Source organism: Anser brachyrhynchus (assembly GCF_964034855.1).
Source record: "Anser brachyrhynchus genome assembly, chromosome: 3".
Taxonomy (NCBI): Eukaryota; Metazoa; Chordata; class Aves; order Anseriformes; family Anatidae; genus Anser; species Anser brachyrhynchus.
In genome coordinates, this window is record NC_137696.1 from 58,209,179 (window position 1) to 58,236,218 (window position 27,040).

The 27,040-nt window shown below is 36.2% G+C and overlaps 1 protein-coding gene across 17 annotated transcripts in view; it reads right to left on the reverse strand.

Moving 5' to 3' along the window:
• Positions 1-27,040, reverse strand: part of SYNE1 (spectrin repeat containing nuclear envelope protein 1) — a gene marked incomplete at its 5' end in the record, with an annotated part of 301,622 nt that overhangs the window by 246,983 nt on the left and 27,599 nt on the right. For 10 of the 17 annotated variants that reach the window (XM_080587970.1, XM_080587955.1, XM_080587954.1 and 7 more), the window contains 2 exons: positions 1,596-1,657; positions 4,278-4,619. In XM_080587970.1, the coding sequence (XP_080444096.1) occupies positions 1,596-1,657; positions 4,278-4,356 (141 nt within the window). Of the gene's footprint in view, positions 1-1,595; positions 1,658-4,277; positions 4,620-27,040 lie in introns of those variants that run through there. The other 7 variants (XM_080587961.1, XM_080587963.1, XM_080587967.1 and 4 more) reach the window with 1 other exon arrangement.

Sequence of the window (27,040 nt, forward strand, 5' to 3'; positions counted from 1 at the left end):
CATTGAATTTCTAGGTTACAATATGGAACATGAGTGCGAGGGAAGCCTGTGTGTTTCACAGAGCCATTCGTACTTTCTACAGCTGTAAGGAATGCAGGAAACATATTTCCACACTTTCCAAAAACTTGACCAACAAAGACTTAAAAGTTTATACTTCAAAAATGTAAACATTTGAAAGGCATGGGTCACTGTTCCTCTTTTGAGTCTAACCTCTGTAATATAAAAACAGTGCTTCTCCTGTAACAGCATAATAGCATAAACGAGAAACAAAACAAAGTAAATCATTTATAAATCTGGCTTAGGCAGTGAGGCAAACTTGCTGACAGTTATCAATGAAAATATGACAGAAACAACTTTCCTGTTAGGGTGAATTAACACAGACCAAATACTACACAGTAGCTAAGGTTGTTAAATGTAAGGGTTGTGGCTGGTTTATTGCTTTGTTTGAATGTGATTATTTGATCCACCTTTACAGTATCACAGACTTTAAAGAAATACACATACAGATAAAAAAAAGTCAAAAGGTCTATCTGAGCCCTCACTGCCCAAACAGTTTGGTATAGTAAATGTTGATTTTACAACAGTCAATCCAGAACAAAATACCTTATTTGAGCTGCCACCATGATTTTGTCTCCTCCCAAGGATTAGACAGTTACTACTAGTAATTATCATTACACACACACATATGTATAATTAACAACATATACATATATCTAATAGTCAATCATAACCATATTATTATTATTATTTTGGGGCATTATCTGCCAACTCCATATGCAGAAGGTAAAACAACACTATTTTAGCTATTCCATGCTCAACTTTCAAACTTATTCATGTTCATAATTTAAGAACACTTTTAGATATTTTAATCAGCTGGACTGATGAATAACTACAGGTAGAGCTGTGCTGTGAGAAAACTCTGTCAAGTGCCAAATTAAATCTCACTGCTCAAGTTGTCAGATAAAGCTGGTATCAGTTGTAACAATATTTTTAAAATTGTGTGCAAATCACTCCCTTTGTTCTTGTGCTAACACCAGAAATTGAGTTTTAGGTTGTGGTAAGAGGAAGCAAAAATACTTTCATGATACATCCTAAGATGTATCAGATAATGATTTTGGCACTGGATTTAAAAAGCAATATTTATATTTGCAGCCAGTCCAGGATGCCTCAATCAAACTACACAACTGACTCAGTTTTATTCAAGTACACTGTATCTAATAATGTTAATATTTCTACTTCTTAAAAAAAAAAAACACAGTTTCAAATCTTTCCTCTGGCTGGAATAGCTGCTAATGTGCTATGGTTTCAGACCTTAGTTTTGCCAAAAGGAGATGAGCAGTTGCCTATAGATGTAGCTGCCTCAATCACTACCATACTGAATCAGATTTATCTTTGATGGTGTACAGGTAATGTGGATCGCTTTTCAAGTTTATACTATTCTGCTCAGCCAAATCTGACATGTTCTATACTCCAGAGCCTGTATATGTAGAAATAAAAAGGTTTGATTAAAAAATTATATATTTATATATATATAAACATATAAAAAATATGTATATACATATATATATATTTTTTTTTTCAAAGCCATACATTACCTTAACCAGATGAGAATTAATCCATTTTGTAAAAGTCCTTTTCTGCACTGACTCTTGCTCATCTGAGGAAAGAAAAAAAAAAAAGTTTAGATATTGCTGAATATTTTTGGAGTTATGTAATGGAAGAATAATATTCTATGATATGCATCATGCATTTGCCAGAAATGCCACCATTTTCTTGAGACAATTCAGATAATTTTGTCTGTAACTACCCATAACAAAAACCTTCAGGTCTTAAAATAATACTCTGACATTTGACTGTTTGAAGTTCCACAGCAAAGTTCAAGTCTTAATGAGTGATTGAAAAGTAAGACAACATTTCAAGTCTGAATGCCAAGATAAATTCGACTTCAAAGTTGACATTATATTTATCCAGGAAAAAAATCTGAGCACCTAGTGCTTCTACTATACTTTCCAATTAGAATCCATGTCTGATAGTCAAGTTGCTTTAATTAGGAAAATCAAATTTAGAAGATTCAGAAAAAATATTATTAGAATGTATATTTGAAAATATTCATAATGTTGAATTAGATATCTGAAACTGGACTTTCACCCTTATTTGTCCTCTGGGAGATCATGCTAGAGAGAAGCCATCAGTTAGTTCAGATAGTTCATATACTACCTCCCTCAGACCTGTTTTGCAGAACTTGTCTGATTTATAGTGAGTTCCACTGATTCTCAGATAGCCCCTCATGGACTGTTTCCAGGTGCATAGGCAAAAATAGCTCCCGAATGAGCTCCTCTAACTTCAGCAGCCAGGGTTATGGCTCCACAGCCAGGAGGAAAAAGAATCACAGAATTGTAACCAGTCCATGAAACCCTATACCTTCCTTGTGGGAAATCGGTTTTGACACATGGAATAATTTTTACACAAACGGTATTTACATATTTCTATTGGGATTTTTCCTTTTGGAGATAAAAAGGAAATGCTATTTCTCTGAAAAAAGAATTCATGTCACTATCATCATCAGTTCTAAATGAGCACCTTCATACACCTACAGAAAATCCAAATAAATAAAAGTCCCGTTAAATATTTATTCTTTATAAGAACACATGCATGTCCCAAAGTCTACAGATGGAAAATATAATTTTAGTTTCTGCCTTTGCTTTTGACTTGTGCTACACTGAAAAGCAATTTTTTCTCTTTCACATCTGTAAAATTAAAAGGGAATATTCTTTAATTCCCTTTAAAGCTCTGGAGTAGGTAACCAGTAAGTTTCACATACTACTACTAATGTATGTACTAATATACGTACTTAGCTCCTTCATTTACACTAACGTAATGCTGCTCCACAGTGAGGGTACAAAAAGATACAAATCACTGCAAAAAATTCATCAGCAAAAATGTTACTTTAAGTGGGACAACAATTACTCCCTGATCACATACAAGCTCTAGAAATATATTTGTGTATTACAACTAATTTTTATTTTTATTTTTTTTACAAAGAAACATTATCTCACAGATAAGAACTCACAGATAAGAAATACCAGGGGGGAAAAGACACATCTCTAGCATCTATTACTAGATTAATACTTCATGTCTAAGAAGATATTTTTGCATTCTTTGTTTTCCTTTGATTTCATTGGGTAGGCTTTTTTACACTATTTTTGAAACATTCATCAAATTTTCAGAATCTACTTACAGGCAACTAATGCAAAAATAATTAAATTCTGAACTCTGATTCAATAAATGGAAATTTTGATGACTTAAGAACAAAACAAAACAACAACAAAAAAACCAAACCACAAATATTTAAAGATACCTGAAATGATAAAATCTGTTAAAAACTATTGAGTTTCTACATTCTGGAAAACAGATTTCTCACTAGATGGTTTTAACCATGAACAAGATGTTTCCCTTGTGAGATACAGTAAATATCAGCTCTGCTCTGACAAGCAATGATGTTAGCCCAATTCATTTCACTGGAATTATTTGTACATTTGGATGGCATTCTGGGTGAGTAGGTATGGGGACTGAGAGAGAGCCTCTGCACAGGATCAGTTCAGTCTTGACTTCCTTCACACCTCTGCAACTTAAAATTCCCCAGAAATCCGGACACAACAAAGACATACCAAAAGAAAAGAACTGCACCTTCAGAAATTGAACTTCTCATTACAGGAATGAATGATTTTCACCTCTAGTTTCCTAATTTCTAGTTACAATGCATCCTGATGGTTGAAGAAGCTATCTTCTGGCAGCAACTGGAAACCAGAGAACTAACTCCCAGCATCCAAATGGTTAGCAGCAGTAGACACTCAGTCACAGTCATATCAATAAACAGCAGAAATAGCATTGCAAAAGAATCTGTTTCAAGGGAATATATGTGAACAACATATTCTTTATGAGCTCAAGTGCAAATATGAATAAACGTCTCCTGTTTTTAGCATTTAATTTGTATAGATTTAAAAGGCACGGGTTGTACCAATTAAAGTAACCTATGTCCGATAATACAAGTAGCAGCTCAATTTTACAAATTTAGCAATAAATGTGTTTTTTTTTTTTTTTTTTTTTTTTTTTTTTTTTTTTTTTACAAATTTTCCTGGAAGAAAAGATGTTATTTTCATTTAACTACTTCTCTACAGAAGTAGTGCTTATCCATAACCACAAGACGCATGTGTCATACTGTTTGTTACGCCTTCCCCACTTGCAAAGACTGCCAGCACCCTGATTACACCACTTACCCTGATGGTACTGAAAGGACCCGGGAAGCAGATTTAACGATGTAACATTTCTGCCGCCAGCACCTTTGTAACGAGCCATAAGCACTGCTGCTGCTCCTGTCTGGTATAGTGTGCAGCGTTTCTTTAGAATACAGCCAGAAGTAATTCTTCAAGTAGAATATTCTTCCTTCACAGGCAATGCAGGCCTCTAACACAAATCCCTCTACCTGCTCTTATTGGAGAATTCATATGAAGGCAGACCTTAAAATCATCTTTATGCTTTTTTGCAGAGATGCAAGAGCCAGACAAAGCCAGCTGTGTTGGAAGCAGCAGCTCTGCTGGTCTCACTGCCATCATCCTTCTCCACTGTTTTCCTGAGGAAAGATTTTATTAACCCAGCACCAGCCAATCCAGGCACAGAAACTGCTGATGTCAAGAGCCTGAATAATTCATCCAGGGACTGGGACAACCCAACTACACTGCTGATATCCAAAAACAGCAAGATGTGTGGCTGCAAAAAGCAATGCAGTCTTCTCACCGATGCTTTTGTAATAACACACTGCTCAGTAAGCATAAAAATGGCTGAATAATATAGCCCTTCTCTAGGTTTCATACACATAAAGGAAAGCAGCTTTTAAAAGCAACCACTTGGGTTCCTCTTTGCATACTGTTTAGACATGAATACCCTTCAGCTTTGCCACTGAAACACTGAACTGGAAGAAATAGCAAGCAATGAATCTGAACAGATATGTAGGCCACTTTGCTTTTAATAATATATTTGAACTGTTGTATAAGAAGGATGAAACATATGTAAGGATGCACAGAATTTTTGGAGTGCATCTAAATCAGCCTGAAACGTACTGCAATTTCTGAAAATACAATGTACTTTCCATTTCATTAAGTCAGAGCACCAGAGCATCTGAACAGACTTTGTTTTGCTCTGGTAAAATGAAGGCAGTTATGAAACAGTGAGTGTGGAGATTCATATGTTGTTCACTGACAGGGGCCAACACAGCAGTACGTAAAATTGAAATGAGAACAAAAGGCCTGCTTTTAGTATGCCATTATGGCGATTGCATCATTACAGAGGTTGAATTCAAATTTCTGTCTGTGTAGAACATGATGAATCTGACAAGATCATGCTGCATTTAAAAGAAATGTTGTAAGAAAGTTTATTTAATAAATTATCTTCCTTTAATTGGCTGAAAATATCTTCATATTTTACAAAGCTTTACTCTGCTAAAGCATGACCAACAAAACACAATTTAGGCTGACTAGTTAAAAGACAAACACATTTACTGTAATAAAATAAAGTAATAAAATTATTTATTAGTAATTAATAAATTATTTTGAAAGAAAAATATGTATCTTATTAATATGACAGTTATGAATAGGTGATGAAATATTCAATATTCATGCACATTATGATGAGTATTATCACATGTATCATATATATACATGAAGAGACAAAGTAATGGCATGCTCTCCAGCAGAGCTCTTCTAGAGACAGCTTCCCTAAGCTACCCAGCCCATCTTATCTGTAGAACTGCACGTGCATGGTGTGTAGCAGCAGATCTCACATCACACCCCTCTGGCCTCAGGTACACAGGGATTGGATGGTGGGAAGGCAGCTGCAGCATAGGCTTGTACATAGAGTGTTCTGCTGCATGGTCACACAAGGAGGAGTCTCATGCACAGAGAGACATGACAAAGGTGAGTTCACACACGGCTAACGAAAGCATCTTGACTGATTCTTGGTGACCTAGCATTTGCTTTGTTTTCTACTTTAATAAAAATCAAGTTGCTCACAGCTTCTCATTTTTAGCACAAATTATTCTTTTTTTGCTTTCTTTCCTTATGCTAGTAAAGTCCTAAAGATACCAAACAGCTTCCCTTTTTTTGTTGTTGTTATTGACTTTGTTTCCTAGGTCTTTGTAGTCTTTAGGAATATGGCTAAGACAACTTGGAAGTGCAGAGAAGCGCCAAACCACCTGCAATGCTTCAAGATGTCATTTGAGAACATGCACAGCACAGAAAGCGACAAACAGCAAGCACCCTGCTGGGAAGGTTTGTTCGGTCAGCAGTTTGGCATAAATTCTCTAAAGCTTTCAATAAGAAATGTTATATGGCAATTTCCGTCTTCATTAAGGACATTCTTAACTTAAAGCAGCTGTAGAAAAGCTTGCAGAGTCAAAGCGATAATATGGAGACTTTAGTTATAAAAATAATCGATATTTTAAGCCACATGATCTTAATTAGCACCTCCATTCAGAATTAGTGCACGGAGGAAATAAAGGAAAATAACTGGATCTTCCTGCAAGTATCTGGTGAATGTTTGTTATGGAAGGACGATTTTGCTTTTTAAAACAAACAAAAACTTTCATGATAGCTCTAAAGCCAATATATTGTTTGCCACTTGCTAAGTTTAACTGTTACTTTATACATCTTAGAAAGAAGAAAAGGATAAGAGACTTCTGTGCAGTGGGAGCAAAGTAAGAGAGAGAGAAAGAAAATTGATTTCTGCAGCCACTGCAATGCAGTTGACTTTGAGGTTGAGCAGTAGTAATACAAAGAATAGGAATATAATTTAAAATACTCCATGGATTTTTATTTTTATTTTGAGGAGAAAGACTGGGTTTGTCAAAGTGTAGCTTTTGTACATATGCCCCTCTTGAATGTGTTTTATCAGAGACAGTGAAATAGTACCACTAACAGTCTGTTATCTAAATCTCCAAGCTTTGAGCTGTAAGTACACACACCAGCCATACTCTCCTCCATCACTCAGCACCAGCTTGCTCCCCATCAGTTTCTGCAGAAAAGAAATCCATGCACATGTGCTAGAAGACTCAAGCCATCCTGGCCAAAGCCCCACTAAGGAAAATGATGGGGATCTGCTCTATGGAGTTCTCACCGTTGCTCAATCTGGAGGCAGCTTTAGTACGGTGGCTCTGGAACCAGAGATTTTATATCATTTGTAGGAATAGAAATGTTCCAATTAATGTATTTGCATTTTATGTTTACTGCATTTTTGCCTGTATTGATGCACTACTGTTACTTTCATCATATTCACTGTTCTCTTAATATGTAAATATGTTATTCGTTTTCGTATCTGTACTTGGCTGAATACACTCAGAAATGAAAACAAGATCTTTTAGAAAACAATTAAAAACCCATTCAATTAATTTTTAAAGCAGTATTCTGAAGAAAGATGTTACCTAAAATCAGAATATTCAACATCTGATATGATTATATGTTATGACTTCAGTGCCTTCCAAAAGATGCTAGATTGGAAGCTATAAAGGTGTCTGCTTATTCACCAGTCCGGCATGGGTGACAGTGAACTGAGTGTTTACACATGCTTATTTTTTTCTAGACTTGTACACAAGGTGAAAACAGCTTGATGCGACAGATCAGAGTCAACTTGACCTTTGTCCGTTTAATTACTTATTTTCCTTAATTGTCGTCATCCAAAACATATCTTTAAATATACAAATCAGGTAGAAAATCCTAAGTTTGTTAACAAGTATTCTATTTTACAAGAAAATACTCTCAAATTTCAATGCCTCCATGGTAATAAGCATATCAGTTTACAAAAGAACTTTTCATAAAGACTTAAAGATGTAAAGAAACCCTGACAAAAAAAAAAAAAGGCATGAAAAATCATTTTCTTGTCTATGAACTCTGTACCACCTACATCATCATCTGTAATGACTACAATAAAAAAAAATTTTTTTGAAGAAATCTTCATGTTTTTCAGTTCACCACAGGTCTGCAACTGGCATCATGTTACCACTTACGTACACATTTTACAGCAATTCTTTCCATTTACATGAAAAAATTGTGTATGACAGCCTTTGTGTGGGGATGGTTCCTCTCCCCTAGATGTTTTTATAAAATCAGATTGAACTAAACATGTATTATGGTAAAGAAATATTTAATTTTTAACAGAAGTCTTAACGACAAAGATCATTTACATCAAATCATTTAAGGAAGGTTTTTAAAAATGTTGAAATCTACCCAGATCAGTACCAGACAGTCTACAAGTATCTTTCCTAGTATCTTTCTTTAAGTAGTCATTCTACAGTCAAGAAGGGTACTTAACATGCAGTTGTACAAAAATATCTATGAGATCAGATTGAAGGTAGCATATGTTTGAAAATTGAGAGGATAAGCTCCAATTCCATCTCTTACGCACTTTGTGGCACTTACACAATCTCCTAAAACAACAGAAAGTGGTGTTTTACTGAAGCCAAACATGCCAGGAAGGCAAATTACTTTGAATTGTGGTTGATTTTCAGTAGATTTGCTATTATTGTGTGACACTGACAAGACTGTTCACACTGTTAAGCATCCTGAAGAGACTTTGTGCAAGAATATTTTAAATTCATTTTCATTTAATAAGGAAGATAAAATTAAATTATTTATGCCAAATAGACAGCATGGAACAAATTTCTGTCATCATGGAAGTCTGGGGAGGTCCTTGCTGACTGGAAGCTAGCCAAAGTTATACCCATTTTCAAAAAGGGCATAAGAGAAGACCCAGGAAACTACAGACTTGATAGTCTAACCTCAGTCTCTGAAAAAATAATGGAGAAGATTATCCTGAATATTATTAAAATCAGGTAAATGACAAAGCTATTATCGAGCTTAATCAGCATAGATTCATGAAGGGAAAGTCCTGCCTTAGTAATTTGATCTCCTTCTATGATAAGGTCACCCACTTGGTGGATGAAGGGAATAAACAGATTGGAGCATTGGGCAATAAGCAATAGCAAGAAGTTCAATAAAGGAAAATGCCAGGTGCTGCACCAGGTATGCAGTAATACCAGACACATGTACAGATTGAGAGATGAGAGACAGCTCACCTGGCTGTGCTGGTTGACACCAAGCTCATCCTGAACCAGCAGCATGCCCTGGCAGCCAGGAAGGCAAACTGCATTTTGGGATACATTAAACACAACATAGCCAGCCAGTCAAAAAAAGGGATTCTCCTGCTATATTTAGTGTTGGTGCAGTCTCACCTTTAACATTGTGTGTGTCCGCAATATAAGAGGCCCTTGAAATTGTACAGAGGAGGGCAACAAAGCTGGTAAAAGGGCTGGAAGGCATGTACTAAGAGAAGAGGCTGAGGACACTTGGGTTGTCTTGTCTGAAGAAAAGGAGGCCGAGAGGCAACCTCGTTGCTCTCTGCAACTTCCTGAGCAGGGGAAATGGAGAGGAACGTGCCAGTCTCTTCTCACTCATAACCAATGATAAAACACAAAGGAATGGCACAAAGCTGCTCCAGAGCAGGTTCAAACTGGACATTAGAGAAATTCTTTACCCTGAAGGTGGTCAAACACTGGAACAGGCTTAGAGAGGTGGTTCATACCCCCGTGCATATCAGTGTTCAAGAAGCATTCAGGCAAATTAATATACTTTAACCTTTGGCTAGTCCTGAAGTCGTCAAGCAGTTGGACTAGATCATCTTTGAAGGTCCCTTCCAACTGAACTACTCTATTCTATACATTACTATTTTTCTATGCTTACAGTGAATTCAGTAGCTTAAAAGAAGTGGAGAACATTTGATTCAGACATGGAAGAGCTTAGAATCTACTAAGAAAAGTCAAACCAACGGAGACATACTGGGCATACACTATTCAAGAGATTACATAAGGATGCAGGGGTGAAGCTTGTGTAACATGCATAAATCTACGCAGAAAAACAAAATATACATCATGATTCATGTCTTGCAGAAAAGACTGCAATCATACCTTAGTGCTGTTTATGCCTAAACTCAGGGAAATGACAATACTGTACTAAACATTAACAATAATGTAGAATCCTTCATTTACCCTGTGGAAAGTCTGCGCAGTTTTTCCCTCAAGATCTTTTCTACTATAGTTATACACAGTGTAAACAAAGTTCTGTGAAAATTTGCCTAAGGGAAAGAAAGCAATTATTATATTTGAATGCTTGGAGGCACAATAATTTAAAGAACATTCAGAATTAAATGATAAATGCTTCACTCACATATTCAGTTATGTTGAACTCAATAGATTCAGTATAAGCAGTAAATAAAAAAAACATTTCGCATTAATAAGAAATGCGCAAATTTACTTTAAAACACATAATAATTTCACGCCATGTTTATAAAATCATACACATACACATGCTCTGAGTCTTCCAACTCAGGTTCAAATCAGGACCTTACAAATTAATTACTCTTCCAAGTGTGAACTGTAATAAAATAAAAATGTGTATGAGCATATATAAGAACTGAGGTCTTGGGGAAGCGTTACTTCCTACACTCCACTGTTCCTTGAACGAAACAAACAAACAAAAAACAAAGAAACAACACAGCAACAAAAAAACACAATACAAAATCTAAAAAAAAAACAAACAAAAACAAAAACAAACCTATCATGTTATGCTGAAACAAATTAATATTTACAAGTTTTCAGAAAGAATGCAATGTTTGGTATCTATGGAAGTGCTGAAGAGATGTTAGGAGTGAAGTAACAGGTGGTTAGGTGCATACATCATACCAATAGAGGACTTGTGCAAACACGACATGGCCTTAGATAATGTAAATATTCCTATCAGAGAAAGAAACCATCTGTTGTTTCTGAATGACAGTCTTTATGAAAGACTTGAGTATACATTGGTACATGCACAATGGTTTTGTACCTTTCTCAATTTTCCTTTGTTTTCCTAAGTGTCCCCCAAAAAACAATCCCTCACTTAAAAAATTATACCACTCACGTTTAAAATGTGGTATTTCTTTATGAAGTAGTATATGATAAATTCCGCCACTTTAAAGTGAGTAGTAGCTAATTCAGGGTGTTGTCCCACTATCTGCCACTGGAACTACTCATAAAACAAGTTACTGTGCAGGTTAAAAAACAAACAAGCAAAACAGGGCTACTATGTTGAAGGGGCATCCTTAAGTGCTAATGATATAATTAGGAACAACAGTTGGAGTTCCTCAAACACTAGTCTAAGTTTTTAATATTTTCAGCCACGATTTTGGCAAGAAAATCACAACAATGCTTATAAATTTAACAATGACTTATATTTGGGAAACACCAGTACAATGGAATTAGAATACCTTCAAAAAAAAAGAAAAGGTGGGAGGTGAGGGAAAGGGGGAAAGAAATTGAGTTTACTGAATTGGAAAAAGTTAAAGTACTATTACTAAACAGCTAAAGTGCAAAGCTACATAAGTACTTAATTGGGGAGTAACAGGAATTTATGCTTTGAGGTGGAAACTCATTGCACAAAACCAGACTGGAGGAATAAATACTTTTGTAGTTCTACTACAGGAATTATATAAGCCACAAGTGCAACACAGCCATGAAGATGGCAAATGGGATTGTATGATGTTATTTGATAGGATATAATCAGCTTAAGTGTGGAATAAAAAAATTATTGTGTCAGACAATAAGCACTCACATGGAATATTATTCAGAGTTCTGGTAACCCACATTCAAATACTGTGAGGATCTGGAATTGATACTCAAATCAACCGGATGAAGAGAAAACTGAAACTGCACAGATTGCTCACTCCCTGAAAGACTATAATTGCTCTCTGCAAATATATGAGAAAGGAATAAGCACTAGAAAAGGGAGAAGAAAAAAAAAAACAAACAAAAACATTAAAAACATGGAAAAACGTGAAAAAACAATGCAAAAGAACATGAGAAGAAGGCTGCAGATAGGATATGAATATATATAGGAGTTAGAGAAAGGTTTTCAGACATAAGAAGAGCCACACTGTAGCAATCTCCCAGGATGTCAACATCATTTTATTGGTGCCTACTTATTGCTTATAAATGCAGATCATATATGACTTAGAAGACTCCTATTTGCTAAAAACTGTATATTTTCTATACCTGTCTTATGCACCTACCATGAAAATACAGACTTCCAAATAAGCTTAAGTTATCTGTGCAAAAGTAGCGCTACAAGTAAGCACACCTCAGGTCCCTCTTCTCTGCATGGCTGAACCCATCACCTGTCCCTTTTACTGGGCAGCACATGCCACAGGTATGACTGCACTTTTCTTATGACAAAACAAGGGTCATCAGTAAAGAGTAAGATTTTAGGCCCCAATCACACAGTGTTCCAGTTTATTCAGAAACCTTCTTGAACAAAAGAAAAGAAATTAAAAAATAGCAGAATAATTATGAAATACTTATCACTGTTAACTGATAATCCTACAGAGGATTAACAATATTCTGTGCTAAAAATAAACCAGTATTACGATGTAATGTGAAGCATGTCTTGCTGGTGAAAATTACATTTGAAACCTAGAGGCTGAAAAATGTAGATCCACTGCTGTTTAACATCTTCTTAAGATTTTATACTATTAATGATAAATTAATTACTTCTGTAGTCCATCTGTGGGAATCAATTTCTACAGACAAAATTATTTTCAAGGAAGCCAGAGTAGGCAATGCCCTGGAGATGAACCGAGATTTCCCTGCAGTGGCAGTTACTTCTGTGACCCTTGTTCTCACTCTGTCCCTTTGCTCTCAGTGTGACTCAAAGCAAGGACATCTTGAAAATATGCTCTGATTTAAATAGCTACTTTGATAAAGTCCATTCACCATCAGTGAGTTCCATAAATAAAAGCTCTGTAGGACTGACCATTTTGAACTTCAACCACTGTCATGCTCACTGACCATGTCTCTCAAGCCAAGCATCCAAATACACAACTGAAAACATTTAATTTCCTATACATTCAGGGATCCCCCAAAGTGATAAGTATCACAGCTGAGCCTGTAATTTCACTTCACTCCACCTAATGTAAAAGAGCTTACTAAAACTTCAGGACAAACCAGTGAGCTATTCTGATGTGTAATTCTACTAGGATTCATTTCCGTGAAAATTTTATTATGCTAAGTAAGGGCTGCTGAGGCCTGGAAGACTGTATAATTGCTCAATGATACAAAGATAAAATGAGCTAGTAAAAAAACTCTTTGATAAAGAGCTACAAACAGTGGGAAAAATAAAAATAAAAATATATTATGATTTACTGTAAGCAATGCTTTCACAAGCCCATGGAAGAAAAATTAATTTTTTAATCTATTCATCTACAAGCTATTTTTGATGCAAAGAGTCCTAATTTTAGATTGGCTTTTTTTTTTTTCTTTTTTTTTTTTTTTCTTTTTTCTCAATACATAAATAAATAAATAGGAAGTTCAGAGTTACACATTTGGCAGGAAGCAGAACTCTGGCTATCCTCAGAAAAAAAAAATATCTATACTAGTTTGTCCAAATTACAAGCTTTTTCAAATTCATTACATACTTTGAATTTTAACACCTGGACTCTAACAACTCACCATTCTCACTTAAGCATGCTTCATCCCCTTAATGGATCACCAAGCAGTCTGTAAATAAACTGTTCCCACAAAGAGTGTCTGAATATTTTTCTGCTCAGGGAATACGGGGAAAAAATCAATCTTTATTATCCATAAGTGCTTCAGCTCCAAGTAATCCCAGAAAGAAACTGTTCTGCATGCTCAGTACCTATCCCCACTTCCCTTCCCATCCCAATGGCAGCACCTAGATTTATCTCTGCTTCAGCCACATAAGGGACAAAAAAGCTGTGTTAATGCGAGGAAACTGAGAAGAAAGAAGAACAGTGTGAATCATCTAGAGAGAATGCTCTCAGCAAGTGAGAAAAAAACTCTGACTGGTAGCTGGAAAAAACAAATCAAATAGGCAGAATCTGCTCACTTTATAAACATCTCTGCCCTGGAATTAAAATATTATTATTGCCAAGACAAACTCAAAAGTCACATATGTCAGATGTAGTTGTGTCTGTACAAACTTTATATTTGCCCCTTCTAAGCATGTAATAAGATCAGTCTTTAATTAATCAGCCACAAAGGTTTCATTCAAATACTCCCTGCCTTTTCTGGTGGGTAAATTGAAAATATTCAATCAGTAATATTTTATTTTCTATGTACGATTTCGCACTTCCCATCAGACCTAATGATTAACCATGTGCCTTTGCAACTCTTGTGCTACTTCTGTAACATTGCGTAAGATATGAAAATCCTATGAAAATAATTTGTAAGGTTTTTTTTTTTTTTTGGTTTTGTTTTTCTTTTTGATTAAGCTTATTAAAAGACACAGAATATTCTAAAACCCAACACTTTTGAAGAGGAAAATCTCAAAGCAAACTGGTTACTGATGTTCATGAAAACAACTCAAGCAACTAAAAACAAATCTTAAGTTTGTTGGACTCAATCATAGACCAAAATCAGTCTGTTCTCTGAATATCATTCCACACCAGCAACCTAGGACATAAGCTGATAACCAATAAGCACGTGTCTTCATCCATGAGTTTCCTTCATTTGTATGTTATACTAGTTTATTCCATGAAATTTCATGGAATTGAACAGACTGACTGGCATAAAACCGGACATTGTTCAAATAAAAATGTACCTGTCTGGACACTGATTACTATTTTAAAATGTGATTTGGCATACTCCTGTAACACACCACAGTAAGTATTTATAAATGAAAGCCACTACCATGTTTGCCTTAAACAGTTCTTCTTGTGGTTACAAATCACAGACACTACTGAACAGGTAAAAGAGTATTTGTAGCAACTGTGTCACTTGAAAGGACAAGAGAAAAAAAAAAAATGGCGTTAGAGTGGGTCAGTCCCTGGTCTTGTCGTAGGGTGGCAGCAGCAGCGGTGCCCTGGCAGAGGGCAAGCAGCCTGCCTCCCACCTCTGCCTTGTCAGCCCACCAGAAACGGTGCTGAACAGCTCTAGCCCTGCAACACACAAACTAACAGCAATTTTGCCACTGAATGAGACAAGCATTTGTAATTCAGATTGTACATCTGATAAGCAACCATCTCCCACATGAAATAGAAATGTACACTTCTTTCATACTGCTTTTTTAGCATGTGCTAAAAAGGACAGATAAAAGATTTCTGTCACATAAAAAGTTATGTTATTACTAGGTCCCTGCTAAATAAACTCCTTACCAACCCCCAGCATATTTTTTCCTAGAAATATCTATATATAATTTTTTTTTTTCAAGAAGTCCAAAAATCTGAAGATATCCTGCATTCATCTTCCTGCTCACAGGAAGAATTTATTTTCTCCTGTAGGAAACCTATTCTAATTAGACTGACTGTGCATCTTGATTTTATACAGAAGAACATGTCTGTCAACAATAAGCAGAAAAATATATTTCCTCATGGGGGATTTCACATGTACTGGATATCCAAAAATGTATTAAAATGATATGAAAAAGAAGAGATAAGCATATTCACAGTAGGTTGTCCAATAAACAAAACAACAAGAAACAATCATCATAACAAAAATAAATAGCCCACAAAAAAGACAATGACATCTCATATTTCCCCAGGAACTGTGCTGTGACTAAGCACTGTTAACATTTAACATATTCTATGACAAACCCATCAGTTCATATTCATATTTTTAATCAGAAAAATTCTTCAAGGTTTCATTGCAAATTTTATGTAAGAAGTGAATGACTGCAGACTATCTACAGGGACATCTAAAACACAGTGAAGAAAAAACCAACTCCACTGAAGAGAGAGGATGCCTTGCTGATGATAGTGACGGAGCCAGAATTTAGATCTAGTACTGGCATACGTGTGCACAAGAGAAAGCAGCTATGAGATTGTTCGCTTTTCCATATAGGAAAGGAAAGTGGTCACAACCACACACATTGACAAAATTTTTGTTGAAAAAAAAATGCTTTTTATAGAAACTTGTAAGTTTGAAATTTTTCAGGTCCGTATTATTTTCATCAAATCTAAGGTTCTAAAATATTCGTCACTGCCAGGAAAAAAAGTGCTCAGTCACCAGCCTTGGAACAGGTAAACCTGCCAGGTGCATGTCAGAGCCCTTAATAGTTTGCTGCTAGTAATAACAGAAGTGACAAGAACATCAGTCTCAAGAAGCACCTGTAAGGTGTATGCATTTTGATTTACCAGAAATTGCACTTTTGTTTTTGTTGTTGTTTTGTTTTTTGTTCCAATTCATACTCAAGGAAGAAAAAACAAACAAAAAAAAACTTTCCTTCAGTTCATTCAGACCTTAGACCAGATAATGAGCTTCAGGAGAATCCATCTGCAGGATAAATATGCACATGTATCCGTATTTTATGAGGCACTCTAGGAACTACCTGCAACTAGGTGAGGTAAACAATAACTCCTACAACACTGTAAACATAACGATTCATTGAATCTTTTCTTATTTCCTTAAACACTTATGCACATCACAACTCTGGCTGTACTTATTCAGCCTTTAGCCTGTCCTGATGTAATTCCTCTGCAGAATGTGAAGGCAGAGTAGCATGGAATTTGCTTCACTTTTCTTTACAGAAAGAAAATCCCTAACAGAAGTTCCAGGCTCCAAATCCATTTTATTCTGCTGGAGCATTATGAAGGTAGATTCTTCCCTTAGGCCAAGGATCTCATTCGAAGATGGACTGAAATCAATACTGGCATAGTATGTGTTTGTTAGTGTTTCAAATACCTTCATAATACACCTATTGTGCAAGGATATGCTGATTGCTATCAATGACAATGACTAGACAGCTAATTATAGGTTCAGAAGACACTGACAATCAACATAATAACACCAATACATGCTCCAACAGGCACAACATGCTGTTTGTGTCTGTAAGTACAGAGACAGCAACCTTATGGAGTATGAGAGAATATGGTAAAAGCCACACGCTAGAGTATTTCCATGTATCTGAGGGACCAGACAAGAGTGGGATGTATGAACCACAGAATCACGGAATGGTCGAGGTTAGAAGGGACATCTGAGGATCATCTAATCCAAAGGTTCATCGTGGAGGGAAAATTTATTCACAGATTTCCTGGGGGCCATCTAACTATGCTGAATTGCAAGCTCAAACTCACTTCTGCCTAAATTGCACCCCCCCCCCCCTTTTTTTTCTTCATTGAAACATTACAGAAACTCACTGGATATGTTTTATATAGTGGACCTGATAGTCCTCAAATACACAGATGCAAGCACATATCCCAGTTCTTAAGGGGATGACAGCTTTGATAGGCATTAACTCGCTACCTTCCTAAACCCAATTTCATTAGGAAATGACAAGGATCAGGGATGAGAAAGGACTCCACCTAGCTGACTTCTCTTGTGGTTGTTGAAGACCCCAGGAGTCTGGAACATATATGTTCAATTTAGTTACACCCATTAATTACTGCAAACTCCAAGTTTCTTGTCCTGGGTACATTACAAGGTTTACTTCATGCTCAGTAGAGTCAACAGCAAGTCTAAATTACTGTGTAATATTAAACTTCATAGCACTCATTTAACGTGAAAAATATTACTACCAAATCACAAAATAAAAAATAAAAAATAAATTAAAAAAATAAAATAAAAAATAAAATAAATCAGTGTTTTTTGAGGGGTATGTATCATCTGAGAAACAGCCAGAAATGTTCAGTAAGGTCAAAATAAAAACACTGGTAGACCCACTGGTATTGAGTTCTGTATGTAAATTGTAACAAAATTTATCACTAATGAGAAGACAATTAAATAGTAAACCACAGTTAGCAGCATAACATCTTTTCTAAAATTTGTACATATTAACAGAAACATAGGACAAAAACACCAAAGTAAAATTTTCTGTCAAACCCATTCTTGAGAAAACAGGATCTTGGTGGGTCTTTTGTTTGTTTGTTTTACTGTATCTAAGGTATGTTTCTTCATTTTGTTTCATTTTTAACAGTTACTAAAGTATGAAAAAAAAAATAAAAAGAATTTAGCCTCTATAGTCTGCTTTTTTGGTACAACTACTGTTTTATTCATTATATTTAGTACATATCACTTTTTTTTCTTTTTCTTTTTCTGGCACTGCTTCACAGCATATCTGAGGGCAGCTTCTAGAAAACTTAACAGTTCTTGGCCTGACTGTGCTTTCACACTGAGAAGTTCCACTGACATCACTGGGGTTAGACAAGAGTAAATTAAACCACGACAAGAACCAGAGTGAGCTGAGCTTACATGGATTGGAGTCTACATTCTGTTGTAAAGTTAGATTAAATGAAAGAAAAAACAGACCACACAGATTTAAACATCACCTTTTTTAAAAAAGTCATTTGTTTCTATTTCCTTTGATACTCCCTAGGATGTTTCTACTGTATTGCCAAAATAGCAAATAAATTATAATGAGGAGCTGCACAGACACAAATTATCTGAATTTCACAATCAGCAAGCAAAATCCCTCAAGCCACTCATAAGGGCATTTCTTGGTTTTGTCTAAAGATGATAGAATGTTGAAAAGCAAAACCCGTGGATCAGAATGCCATGATCGTGACGACAAACCCAGTGAAGGGTAGCTACAGTACATCAAAATTTACCACACACAATCTTTTGGTTATTTTTAGTTTGAAATTAACTTTTGAAAACAGAGTTCTATTTGGGGTATTAAGCAAATTATCTAACACTTAAGATGAAATATAGTAAAGCTGCCTCCACAATCTAAATTTTGGATCCTGTACGAAGTGGGAGTAGCAACTGCTGCTTCCAAAGAGTCATGTCCTTCTGTTCCCACAGCAGTAGCCACTACCCTGATTCCACAGGGGAAGCAGCAGCTCCTGCCTGGGCTTGCAGGGCTCTGGCACAGACAAGAAGCAGCACAGTGGTGACCTTGTTCCTGTCCAGCAAAGTGTTGCCTTTATTTTCTGCATGCCAAGGGCACTCCTGTTAAATGTGTGACTTTCTCAAGAGGAGCACCGTGCACACTGCTGGTGTGGAAGGATGTAATGGTGACAGAAGGAATAGTACAAGACTTGGATTTCCTTTCCTGCTTAGAAATAAGCTGCATGGCCATGGGCCATAACTGAGATGCAACTGTGATGCTGGCTCACAAGCACATTAAGTAAATCAGATTTACAATACTAACAAATATTTCCTATCCGGCTGTAGCAACTGTTAAAATTGCACTAACCACTACCTTGCAACACAGGAACGACATCTGCCTCTTACTCACCTTATGACTAGAATGGCTCAAATAGGTGGCACTTCTCTGTTAATATTTATTCAAACAAGAGCAAATGTTCTTTGCTCAATTCCTCTTCAGTTTGTTGTAAGAAGATGTACCTGGCTATTTCTTCATCTCTATTGAACATAACTTATTTGTTTAAGAAAAAAAGCAAGGTCTGTGCTGCCCTAGGAAGTCAGCTGCTCATTGTTCTTTGTACATGTCCACTGGAGGCGAAGAAAAAGCTTGAAGACATTGTGAGCTGATAAATATACATCTAAATTCTTATCAATGATTACAAGAAATAAAATGTTTATTAATGCTAAGTCATGTTAGGTAGCATTACCAGCAGTTCATTTCACAGTTTTTCTAATTTCAGTATAAATTTATGATTTCTTCTATTATTATTTTTGCCAAGACAAACAAGCCATTACTGTAATATTTTGGTGTTACTGACCATCATGAAACCATATAAAAAAATCCATTAACAATAGAAAGTATTACTGGGTGAAATTCTCCCACCTCTACCCTTTTGGGAGAACCCAGCCCTTTGCCATTTACTTTTTAATTACCGCTATGGTTTCTAGCTGGTGATCCCTTGCTTGTAAAGGGGGAGCCATGTTCCAGATAGGGCACAAACCTCAGATCATTAATTTTGAATGATTTCTGTTAAATGTTCACAGAAGCGATGAATCAATTGCAGCACCCTGCCCGGGGACCCCGACATGGAGACATCTGCCAAAAGAGGATGGAGCAAGTGGTTGGCTTGGTGGCAGAGCTAACACTGGGGCCGGGCATCGGGACAGGTGGGAGCTGGCCCCAAGAGGACCAAATTCCATCCTTGAGGGAGTCCTGGCTGCAAAACGATCATTAGAGAAAAATTCCATCCCAACAATTCAGGGCTATGCTTCACACCATGCTTATACAAACTCTTTTTGCTTCAGTTTGGTTACAATTTTCTTAGGATGATTGTGTTTGAATTCAAAAACTGCACTCCTTGATTTTGAATTAGTCCTCTAGTCTGGGACACAGTAGAAAAAATAAACTTGGTCCAGCCAACAAACAAGCCCAAACGTGCCTGGCATGGCACACAGAGCTCAAATACTTCACTCAACTGCATAATGGCATGAAACATTCACAGCATTAAAACAAGCTGCTTAATGTGTTTTCAGCTCACTCGGCTTTTATATCCTTGGCATGGATGTTTGACTGCTGATATCACTTTACTCTAGGAAACTAGAAAAAACAGACAGAAATGATTACATGCTACAACCTTGTATCACGATCTATGCCTCAAAAACTGATAACTGCATACCATTATTTTCTAATTATTTTGGCAAAGGACTCTTGCTTCCTGTAAGACACTGAAGATATAAAGTCATGGATCCAAGTCCAAAAGACTTCATTAACTTCAGTGGGTACAAGCTTGCATCTTAATCCAGACAGAACTTAAAAGTGAAATGCTATGAAAAATTCAGTTCTCCGTTGGTACTCTAGAGTAGCTCAAACTCACTGGTAAATTTTTTACATTGACTAGAAGACTACATAATCACCAGAGTGATTCTGAAGACAAACATCTGCAGGTAGCCTGCAGACCACCTCTCATCTAGGTTACAAGAAAGAAGCAGGCCCTTCAGGCCCTCAGCAGATGGACAACTCTTCACAGTGTAAAATACAACTACCACGCCAGTACTTTTATAGGTTACTGCTATTCAAGTATTAACACAATTAGTACAAAAATAATTCACATTATTATTCTAGAGATTTGAGTAAAAGCATCAACTGGGTGACCAACAACAGAAAACACATCTTATTCCCCAAGTCCATGGTTATCAGATCATCCTCACTTACTTATCTTGGGGTTAGATGAATATAAGAGCCCCAGGCCAAAAGTGTCGTTAAACTGCTCTATCCAAGAACCAGCTCAAATGAAAGCTACCACAAAAGTTCTCACATTTGAATTACGAACTTAATGAGGGAAGTTTCTTAAATCCTACCCCTCAGGCTCTGCACCATAGCCAGTTAATCTTAACATTACAGAATGTGAATGATGGAAGTTACATATCAGGACCAACTCTCCAAAACTGATTGTTTATTTTATTATTATTTTTTTAATGATAATTAACTCATCTTTATCTTATGGAGCCATATATCTAATTTGTAAATGTTTCTTTTCAGCCATGATGACCAGAAGATAATTTGGTGTTATATTTTAGTATTACACTAATAGCTGAATCTGAGAACCATCAAGTATTATGAGAGTTGGCCACACTGTAATCAGACACTGAACATGGCCTTTTAAGTACATATTGATATTAAAGAGCTCTAGACCTTCCACAGCCTGAATAATACAACGTGAATACGAAGACCCTAAACTGAACATACTGAACAACTGAACATGTGCTTCTAGTCCTTGCTCCAGCTACTATTACGTCCTTTACCTAAGTGCTTTAAAACTGGGGGGGGAGAGATTAAAATAAAACCATTATAGCTCACAAGCCAAACCAGTCAACTGTAACACAATGTAATTTCTAACACCTGCACAGTTCAGGATTCTTCACTAATCAGTTTACAGCATTCATCTGCTTAAAATACACACTGACACCATCATCTTGGGGGGCATTGCCCATTAATTTTGAGCTGATTATCCACAAAATACAGGCAAATCATGAAAAACATCTTCAACTGTAAGGAAAAATAAATGAGTACATCTTCGTCCAGTGAAGTCCGTGTTTTGCTGCTCAGTGACTACCTATACCATCTTGTTCAATAACTGACATATCAATCTTCCCCCTGCTCCTGAAAATTTAAATTGGGCAAACAAATAATGGTACATAAATTACAGTACGGAAAAGCTAAATAATAATAAATTAAAAATACAGTAATGCCTATGGATTTACTTGCTTGTATGAAGTGTGTACGTCAATTTTTACTTGGACATATTTAAAAAAGATGACGATTCAGGAAACACGTAACCTTTCAAAATCATTAAGCTAGGTTTTCTATACAGGCAAATCCACAAGGAAGTATACTCTGCATGGAATTTAAAATCAAAATTCAATCAGATAACATCACATTAGTCTTCGCTCTCCCCAGATCTGGCACCACAGGGACAGGAATGATGTATGGAGACTGGGTAGGGACAGGGAAAGCAGCATGGCTGAGGAGTTCAGGGAGGAAGTACTTAATTCTGTAACTTCTGAGTGCTCCACTGAGATCTACACTGTCTGACAGGCATCATTACTGACTAATTCAAGCAGAAAGATAATCATTTATGCAAAAGCCCTGGTCATTTCTAGGACACCACCTTACTGTACCGTGCTCGTCAGTGGGTTTAATACAGTATATTTAGCTTAGAGAGCACATAAAAACAAACTGTTTCTAATTCTAATCAAACATAATTGTATTTTTGAGATGGGTAGCAGCATTATGCTCTAGCAATACAAACATTTGGTAGGTGCCATATGGATGCAGACAAAACACAGTCCCTGCTCAAAAGATCTGTCTTGATCTTTAACATGAGTAGTCCCTCTGATATCATTAGCTGCACGTGCATAATAATACAGACCAGCTCCTCAAGACTGCTTACGTGAAATGGAGTAATGCTGACTTATTCTGAGTGAAGTTATTTCCATGCTTATATGTATCTTTGCATTTTGTAAAATATAATGAAATTAAACACTGGAAAGGAAGGCTGAAAATAGAGGGGGGTGGAGTGTGTGGGGACATTAAAGCAAATGCAGAAATGGATTAAAACCTGCTTACTAGAAGTTGTGCAATTGTAGGTTATTTTTCTGAAAATTATGTTTTAAATAATACTAAATAAATAATAATATGTAACATAATATTAAAGTGTGCGTATTTTTTTTCCTATGTCATTACAAATATTAACAGGAGATTTTGCTACGACTTGAAAACGTTCAGAGTTCTTCTAAATAGAGCAGACCTGGGGGAGGGAAAAGCTGCTATGTTTAGTTTTATATTTTTAAAAAATATAATTCAAAACTTCTGGATATCTGATAACTGCCTTGGCCAGAAAGTAGGAGAGCTTCACAACTTAAGAATGTGTAAAAAAAAAAATTAATTCAGTACAGCTAAACTTGGAAATATGAACAACTGAATGTGAAAAAAAAAATCTATCTTGTGTTGTCTTAGCATAGTTGGCCAACGTCCACAGATTTTGGGCATGTACTCTTAAAAAACTAGCAAAACAAAAAAAAAACTGATAGGCAATTGCTATGTCAATTAAAACTACTTAAGCTTTCACAGAGAAATAGGGAATGCAAAGTGGTAGGTTTTAGCAGTTTTCAGTGTAAAAGCAAGCAGAGTCCTAATACGCTATCACACGTTATTAAGGTCAAAAATGGTCTGCTTTCCTGAAGAATCAGTATAATACAGCTTGAAGACAATTTGAGAGGTGGAGGATATTCATACCTCAGTATTTTAATGCCAGTGTGGAATACGTGATGGAACATTTGGCAGGTACCTTCATTTTTCATTATTAAAGAAGCACAGGAATCTCAGAGATGTCAACTGGGGCTGAAGGTGATCTTCATTTCAGGCCACTGGTATTTAGGTATAGATAGCTCTACAGAACCTAGCTAAAATGTAACATTTAACAAATAAACAGTGGGGTGTATTGCAAGCCTAAATTATTGCAGCTAGTCTAAATAACCTCAAGATTATGCCTAATTTTAAAACATAAAATTAACAGAGCTGCATGTGTCACTACAAGATAAAATGTTTGATTACAGTTCCTATTCATCCCCATCAGCAAATAACATTTTAGGCAAGAATAATGAAATATGACAGTGTCTCTGCCAGTGCTCCAGGGTAATATCCTTTAAACTTACATGCACATGTTAATGCATGCATACATGAATGCAAAACAAATGTGTGTGTACATGTACATGTTAATTTGAGAAAGAGATAACTATTTGGATGACAATTTCAATATTAACAATACATCATAGACAGAATTCCAGTGTTTGGAAAAAAAATGCCACCCTGTATCTTCTTTTGAAATTGCAGTTTTCTACACAAAGATTAAAAAAGAGAAACAGATAAATCTATAGTGGTTCTACTTCAGCCTATGTCAGGACCTGCCTCATCAATCAAGTTGTACCAACAAATGAGTACTGAAAGCCTGGATAATCCTTATAAACCATTGCTTGGACTATGAGACTTCGTACTGGGTTTCCCAAACATCAGCTGACTCATCCCACCAGCTGTTCCTAGATGTTCAGTTTGCCATTTGGCTGAAATGCTACTCCTTTTTCCTTGTTGCTTGCTCCTGCCAACCTTAATCTGGTCCCTGCTCCCACCTATCTCACCTGAAGTTTCTCCAGCTTGACCTGCATTTTCTTTAAGACCCTACTTTGCTGTGCAGTCCTGCTTTCTGATTCCTAATGCAGCTTCTGAATCCCAGAAATCAGCCAGCTTCTCCTCAGCACCACAGTATCTCCACTTGTCTTTAATTACTGACCACAGTTCTGGGGCCTCATTTTTGAATCATTCCCATTGAAACCAAGTATACACACCTTAACTCTCTTTCTCTGCTGTCTACTCCATCACCGCTTTTCCATACAGTAACAATTTCTCCACCGTGTTAGAAGGCCCCCTGGATACAGATTTTCAGTTATGATTATCATAATTATTATGTGATTATATTTGTATAAGGATGATTGTTGGGGCTTGTGTCACTGAACCTGAACATTATAAATACCATCTGTAATTAGGTGTAGGCATAGATGAACTAACATTTTCAGCTAGAACATTCTCTTTTATCATGAGACAAATAATCCTTTGCATTCTGTTCTTGCCTAATAAAAATAATTCTCTGCATTGATTTCCTCAAGCTGTGTTGTTTGATAAACTTTAAGTTATTGAGTATCTGAAAGGATCTGCCCAGCAAACATTTTGTATGCTGAGGTAGAAAAACTTGTCTCCAGACAGTGCTGAAGAAGCATATGGGAAAAATACAAACTTAAATGCTGTTTTGTCTGAGAGATTTTTTCCCTTGAAAATCCACCGACAATAATTTAAAATTTGTAAATGAAAGTAGATAATTTTAATTAAAGATTTGGATAAATTAATAGAAGTTTGCTTCCTAGAGGAAATAACACAGTTTTCGAATTCCCTTTAACAAGCCACACACTGTGTTCACAGTATTTCAAAGCAAATCTAGGGAACCATAAATGACTGACACAGTCACAAGTCCTAAAATCCAGGATATTAGAAACATGGACCATTATTTCCAAGGACCAGTATTGTACAGGTAGCAATGCATAGATTTGGGACCATAAATTACTGACATCATCCTCACCAGATGTTTTGTTTTATACAAGGTTGATATTTGGAATTTTGTAAACGTAAACATTACTGTTCATAACTAATTCACAGTAAGGAATATCGCTCATCAGATTGAGTTTAACCTTACATTATTGTGTTACTACTTAAAATGTACCCTCTTTGGATATTATGTAGGATCCTATTTAACAGATTCTGAGATTAACTAACTACTAAATAAGTGGCTGTGACTTGGTTTGGGCGGTAAAACTGTCCCATGGTCTGCCCCACCTCCAGCTTTTGGCAGCAGCTGCCAAACCACCTACTCACCCCCATCCTCCAAAAACCTTCTACAGACCTCAGAGATGTCCTAAAATAGCAGTTCCTAAATTCTCATGTGAACCAGGCCTGACAGTAGTGAAAGACTGGTAGGAGAGCTTCAAAAGTTTTCCATAGGTGAGGCAACTACCAGGAGATCCGTATACACTGACCCATGGACAAGACTGTCAGTGAAAGTGTCGTCAGATCCCATTATTTTCTAGTAGTGTACAACTTATTGGAAAACAAAGAAACAAGTAACAGTGATATTTTCACATTCTTCTTTGAACATCATACTGGATAAATGGTGTACATTGGTGTTCACATTAGATGGAAATTTTCTGAAGAGCAATCCAGTCTTTCTGTTTCAGAGCAGATTAATAAACCTACCATGGTGGGATTATTATCTTGGGTTATGCTGCTCAGGAAGTCACCCTTACAAATAACTGCCTACTGAGCAGAGACTACTTCTAGCAAGCTGAGAAACTGTGGCAACAGTGAAAACTCAGTCCAAAATCTATCTACTGCAATAGCAATCTACACTGAAGCACAAAAGAAATACAGAGATGAAAAAGGCAACTATAATTCAAAATTGACGAGGAAGTGTACATTCTGTACTTTCAGGATTTCCAAAGATTTCAAAGTGACCTAAAAATCTGTGAAAAATAAACAAACAAACAAAAACTCTTTAAAGCAAGTTCTACAGAATTCTAGCTGCATTAAGAGTAAAATTGAAGACAGCATGTGAGTCCCGCATGGCTACAGCTAAGCTTCTTAGAAGAGACATTTAACTCCTGTTAGTTGGCTAACACATTTGTGTATTTCCTTATTTATATTCTGGAGTACTCCCCTTTTGTTCATACCATCTTAAAATATCAAAGACTCTCTTTCTTCCTCTAGGGACAGTAATCTGTCCAAACTTGGTTTCTCTCTTCACCTACCCAAAACCACCTTCCTTTTTGCATTTTGTTTCTACAATATGTTGTGCTTTCTAAATGACTTGGCATGCAGCTACTAAAACCATCTTCTTCAGCAACCTTCTTGACCCTGCTATTTCTCTAACTGATAAATTCTTTGGTTTTCTTATGTTATTTCAAATGAAAGTAATTTATTTTACAAACAACTTAAATATATATATCTTCTAAAGTCATTTACTCCTACACTGCCAATGACTGCAG